Below are 5756 nucleotides of genomic sequence, written 5' to 3'. Positions count from 1 at the left end.
GGAGGGCTAACTCTCTTTGAGGTGAATGCAGTTCTCACCTGGACTTATGGGTTGACTCAAATTTACCTGACATTTCACAGAGCTTGTACATGAGTTTAAAATGACTGCTTTTCTTCCAGCTGCCCCTGCTGGAGATAATGGGAGAGTTAGGAAGAATTTCGGCTTGGCACAACATTGTTCCCAAAAAGTAGTGAGTTCCCCGTCAGCGGGGTTATTCAAGCAGAACTGGGGCAGCACAGCGACTTGTCCAACAACGGTAAGGGTGTGGGTGGGGTACTCAGGTAGCAGCTGGGCGGCTGGAGGGCTTAGGATTTCATGATCATACAAATCTATCCACTAGAAATCGGCACAGCCAACATAAAACTCTGGCTACATACACCTCCTACATGTTTCTCCCTAAAGCTAAACAGAACAGACTAGGATTACTCCTGGACAAGCATGGTCAGCGCACACATGGCAGGGGCCCACAGCCTAGGACCTCGCCTCCAGGGGCGGGGGCCATGGGAGGCAGAGCCTCAGTTATTCCTGAAAGCTGGGACTCTGGACCAGCTCCGGCCCGGAGGCAATCCCAAAAGGATCCATGCTGTCGGTTTCCAGAGGTGAAGAGAACACAAATTCCAAGTCGTCGTCCAGGTCCCCCGGCTCTGCTGGCTTCATGGGCAGCATGGGCAGGAAGTGGGACAAGGGCAGAAAGCCCCTGCCTTTGTATAGCTGCCTCTGCTTGGCACTGCTCAGGGACACCGGGAGACCATGCTTCTTGGACAGGTACACGTTGTAGCCGTCGGGCCGGATTTCCTCCTCAAAGGCACAGTCTTCTGCCGAGTACTGGGGCTGTGGAGAAAAGGGGCGGGCGGGCCGTGAGCAGCGGGCACCCCTGGGTCTGACACGACCAGCAGAAGGATAACAACGGACATTTGTGTTACGGTCACTCAGGCCTGCTCTCATCCACCACTTTCTGTGTCTGAGTATCACTTACGTGCTGTTATGGACCTCCTTATACAGATCCTGTATGCCTTCGAAAGATCCTTACACTGTACTATACATATATGTGTTGGTACTATACTATAGTACGGAAACCCTGCTGACTTAGTGGTTAAGTGTTACGGCTGCTAACCAAGAGGTCGGCAGTTCAAATCCACCAGGCGCTCCCTGGAAACTCTGTGGAGCAGTTCTACTCCTTCCTACATGGTCACTATGAGTCGGAGTTAACTCAACGGCACGGGTTATACGCAAGTACATACGAAGTCCTTGGGTGGCACAAACAGTTAAGCTTTCGACTGCTAAAAAAAAGTTTGGAGGTTTGAGTCTATCCAGAGGAGCCTCAGAAGAAGGGCCTAGTGTCTACTGGAAAATCAGCCACCAAAAACCCTATGTAGAGCAGACGCAGCAGCAGCTGGTCAAAGTGCTCAGCTGCTAATCAAAAGGTCGGCGGTTCGGACCCCACAGCTGCCCTGCAGGGGAAGGATGGCAATCTGCTTCCGTAAAGATAAAAAAAAAAAACCAAACCCAGTGCCGCCGAGTCGATTCCGACTCATAGCGACCCTATAGGACAGAGCAGAACTGCCCCATAGAGTTTCCGAGGAGCGCCTGGCAGATTTGAACTGCTGACCTCTTGGTTAGCAGCCGTAGCACTTAACCACTAGGCCACCAGGTGTAGGAAACCCTGTGGGGCTTCCAAGGGGCAGCTAATGGATTCAAACGGCTGACTCTTAGGTTAAGGACTGAATGCTCAACCACTGTATCACCAGGGCTCTCTCTGTCTCTCTCTATACACATACGAGTATTTCAAGTTTATATTTCATATGTGCTGGTTTTATACACATACTTAATACAGGTACACTTTATATAGTCTGTAAATATCTTTCAGAGCTAAGCCTCGCCCTGGGCAGTAATATCCACGGAGGCACAGGCCTCCCGCTTTACACTGAATACATAACTAACACTGGAAAGTACGCTCGGCCCCCGTGTGAACGGGCACCCTGGAGGCGCTGCTAAACCACGCTGTCACTTAGGAGCAGTCTTGCTAAGGATCACGGGCCCCCAGATGTGGGGCCGGCCCTGAGTAATGCATCCACTCCCCAGCCAGACCCAGGGGAACTACATGATTCGGGCCTTTCTCGTCTGCTGTGGTTGTTAAGTCCTGTGGTTGTAAGCCTGTATAGGCTCCATCGTGCTCCCCCTGTTACTGAGCATCTTCCAGGATGTCAGCTTGCCTGGCACATCAAGATAATAGCAAGCCCCAAGGCCCCCAAAGAGGCTGCACCTGGTGGGTGGCCAGAAACGTCTGGAGAAGGAAACCTGAGTTTTAGGACATCTGTAGTCTTAAGGAGCCCTAGTGACGCAGTGGTTAAGCGCTCGGCTGTTAACTGAAAGATCGGTGGTTTGAACCCACCAGCCACTCCACAGGAGAGAGATGTGGCAATCTGCTTCCATAAAGATGACAGCCTTGGAAACCCTATGGGGCAGTTCTACTCTGTCCTACAGGGTCACTATGAGTTAGAATCCACTCCATGCAACAGGTTTGCTTTTGGGGGAGCCCTAAGAGAGGTGCCAATGGGCCAGCCCTGTGCTAATCTGGAAAGTGTCCTTACCACTTCAGGGGCAGGTCTGAAAGGCACCAGGGACAGGGCAGCCTGGAAGAGCTGGGCAGTAAACATAATCCCAGGAAGCACCCAGCTTCATTTCTGCCCAGGTTTATGAGGTTAGTGAACCGCAGGTGGATGAGATATGCTGATAACGTGAATGACGCAACCAGTCACGGCTCGGGACTCTGGCACAAAGCCACCACAAAGCCATAGTATGGCAAGGGTGACTTCTCCTGAATTTCCAAAAATATGCCAATCAGTAGATGTTTAAAAGCAAGAGAAGTAAAAACACATTGCATCAGAGGCCTCTACATTACTCTGCTGTTGTTTGGGGGAAAGTAGCACCGCCTGCTTGCTCCACGTAGAAAAAGAAACGATTTCACCTTTATAGAAGAATGGGGAATTTCCGCTGGAGAAGAAAAAAAAAACAACCACGATCTTTGCGGGGCCAGGCCCAAGGGATCCAGAGGCAGAACGGGATTTTAAGTGGAGAGATCCCCCCCAACAGACTCCCCGATTTGGATTAGGGGAAGAAGGCTGGGTTAGACCCACTGGCCCCTTCCGCCAGGCCCACCATTAGCTGCCCCTGTCCTAAGTAAATGTCAACATAACAAAAGTTGCCACTACGGGTTTGGAGTGGCTCTAGGGGTCAGCTTTCAGTACTCCGGCCCCCTCCTTTCTTTGCGTTCTTTCACAGTCTTTCACAGAGGACTCCGCAATAAAGAAGCGAGGACTCTGAATAAATGCCCGTCAGAGGCACAAAACAATCTAGAGATGCTAAAAAGCTTGGCGCTGTGGTTCACAAAGGAGCTGCTGATCGCGCCAGTGGAGGCGCGCATCTGCATCTTGGCTGAGGCGGGGGCACCCCGGGAAGCGCAGCCTCCCCCACCCCTGGCTCGGGCCTCTCCATCAGAGCCGGGCTGCGTGGGGGGCCCCGGGACTTCACGCAGGCTCTTTGAGCGCCTGGCTCCGCGCGGGAGGGGCGAGTGCTCGTTCCTTTGAACTCGCGCGCCTTTGTTCCCTCTGGGCCAGAGGCCCAGCTTGCGCACTCTTCCCCCAGAAGCTTCAGTAGTTACCTGGGCCACCCCACGTACCCTCCTGTCGTTGCCGTGGAGCCAAAGGAGACTCGTGGCGACCCCATATGTAGAGTAGAATTGCTCCACAGGGTTTTTAGGCTGCAATCTTTCAGGAACAGATCGCCAAGCCTGTCTTCCGAGCGCCTCTGGGTGGATTTGAACTGCCAACCTTTCTGCGCAGTTGTAGAGCGCTTAACCGTTTGCACCACCTAGGGAGTTCATGCACTCCTCTAGCCCCCTCCCCCCTTCAAAAAAAAAAAAAGTTTCCGGGACAGGTGAGTACAACAGAAGGATAAGCGCCACCGCCGAAATTCAAACGTCCTAACACGCAAATTCATGCTTAAACATCTGCTCAACCTCCAACGCACTGGGTTTTTCTGACTTATTTGAAGAGTGATTTAAGATCCAAGTTGTGAACATACAGCCTCGGTCTCTCTCTCTCTTTAAACCACAGGGAGGGAAATGGAGGGAGGACCACCCACATGCAGGCTGCGGCTGAATGGGCCGAGGTGGGTTTTCCTGTTTAATATCAAAGGAAGCGGATAATGGTTTCCTCCGGGCAGCTTTTGGCTCAATTGGGAATGCAAAAACTGCTCCCAACCACTCTCCCGCTGCAAGCTGCGACCAAAAACAGCAGCCTTTCCCACTTCCGTGGGGGGGCTGGGAGGGGGTCGGACGCAGCTTAATCGGCCCTGCCATTTCCCCCTCGGAATTCAATGAGGGCCCGGGAAGGGGGATCCAGGCAACTCTGGATTCGGTCCCGCAAACCCTACCCCCGCCCGGGACAGGCGTGGGTCTGGCGCGTCCCGCCCCGTGGGGACACCTACCAGTCCCTGCAGCCGGCCGTCGGCGTCCATGCAGAGGTATCGGGCGCTCTGCACGCCCTTGATGGCCACGGTCCGCAGCGCCACCGCCTTGATCTCCAGCAAACCTAGGCGAAAGGAAAGTAAGAAGCTGCAGCCGGGGCCCGAGGGCCCGCGACGCCCGGATGCCGTCGGTCCCCGGGTCCGTGCCCCTCCCTGGCTTCGCGCGGGGTCGGGGACCCGGGATGAAAGTGGAACACAAAGGTGCCAAGATTCGGAGTTCCCGGGAGTGGCGGCCCGCTGGAGCGGAGGGAAGTGGGGAGGGGTGCCAGGGAGGGGGACGGTGGGAACCCGGGGGCCCGGCAGGCACTCACTGTGCGCGCTCTGGCCCCGCGCGCCGTCCACTGCGCCGTCGGCGCGGATGCGCAGGAAACAGCTGAAGAGGCCGTGTGGGCTGGCAGTGTACAGGTGCCTCAGACGGACAGGTTCCCCCCAGCCATAGTGCACGTGCGGCCCGGAGTCCGAGAAGGCCAGGGGAGGCGCGGCCGCCGCCAGCCAGAGGCCGGCCAGGGCCAGGGCGCGGAGCACCGCGCGCCAGCTCGGAGCCCTCGGCATGGCACCACCCTCAGCTCCTGGTGGCTCCGGCGGCGAGAGGCTGGGGGCGCCGGGCTGGGCGCGCTGCGGGCTGAGCGTGCGGGTGGTGGCCGCTAGCCTCGAGGTAGCCGTGCGCTCCTGGCGCCCTGGCGCGCTGCGCTCCCGTTCCGACGGCGCGGCGGCGCTAGCGACTGTCTAATATAGCGCGCCTTATCAGCAGGCAAGTAGGTGCCCCTCGACACTCGCGCACTTCTTATCGGGATTGCATCAAGCCTCCGCCCCCCGCGCACACCCACTCACACCCCGCCTCCGCCCCAGCCCCCTCCCCGGTGACCCCGCCCCGGCCGCGGGATCGAGGGGAGGAGGAGGCCCGGCTTCGCTGGAGGGTCCGGGGAGCTCCTCCCCGCCGGCCGGAGGCTGAGTTTTCTGGGCTGGGGCCGTTAGGTTTTCTAAGCGAGGACGTGGACCACGGAGCCTTTCGCGGGGCCTCTGGCTTCCCCAGGGATGCGTTCGGCGCGGAGCGCCAGCAGGGGCGTAGGCAGGAATCCCGGAACCGGAGATTGGGGGTCACTGAGCTTTGCTTCTCTCACCCGCGGTCCGGAAAAGCCTCGCCCGGCTTTAGAGCCCCCTCCCCTTGAAAGGCCACACTCAGACCCCTCCTTCGACAGTCCCAAGGCCTCTGCATATCCCCAGACCTA

The 5756-nt window shown here is 56.9% G+C and overlaps 1 protein-coding gene across 1 annotated transcript; it reads right to left on the bottom strand.

Moving 5' to 3' along the window:
* Positions 1 to 519: 519 nt before the first annotated feature.
* Positions 520 to 5079, bottom strand: FGF19 (fibroblast growth factor 19). Its single transcript, XM_064288947.1, has 3 exons — positions 4839 to 5079; positions 4489 to 4592; positions 520 to 831 (listed from the first exon to the last, which is right to left on the bottom strand). Exons 1-3 carry the CDS (start codon positions 5077 to 5079, stop codon positions 520 to 522), a joined length of 657 nt encoding a protein of 218 aa, XP_064145017.1.
* Positions 5080 to 5756: the final 677 nt, after the last annotated feature.

This window comes from Loxodonta africana, chromosome 7, assembly GCF_030014295.1.
Source record: "Loxodonta africana isolate mLoxAfr1 chromosome 7, mLoxAfr1.hap2, whole genome shotgun sequence".
Lineage (NCBI taxonomy): Eukaryota > Metazoa > Chordata > Mammalia > Proboscidea > Elephantidae > Loxodonta > Loxodonta africana.
Note: the sequence above shows the minus strand (reverse complement) of the source record. Positions and strands in the feature narration are given on the sequence as shown.

Coding starts and splice junctions, on each gene's coding strand:
- FGF19 (XM_064288947.1), bottom strand. CDS start 5,079: ATGCCGAGGGCTCCGAGCTGGCGCGCGGTGCTCCGCGCCCTGGCCCTG. Junction 4,593..4,838: donor GCGGGGCCAGAGCGCGCACA/GTGAGTGCCTGC, acceptor CCTTTCGCCTAG/GTTTGCTGGAGATCAAGGCG. Junction 832..4,488: donor ACGGCCGGCTGCAGGGACTG/GTAGGTGTCCCC, acceptor TTTTCTCCACAG/CCCCAGTACTCGGCAGAAGA.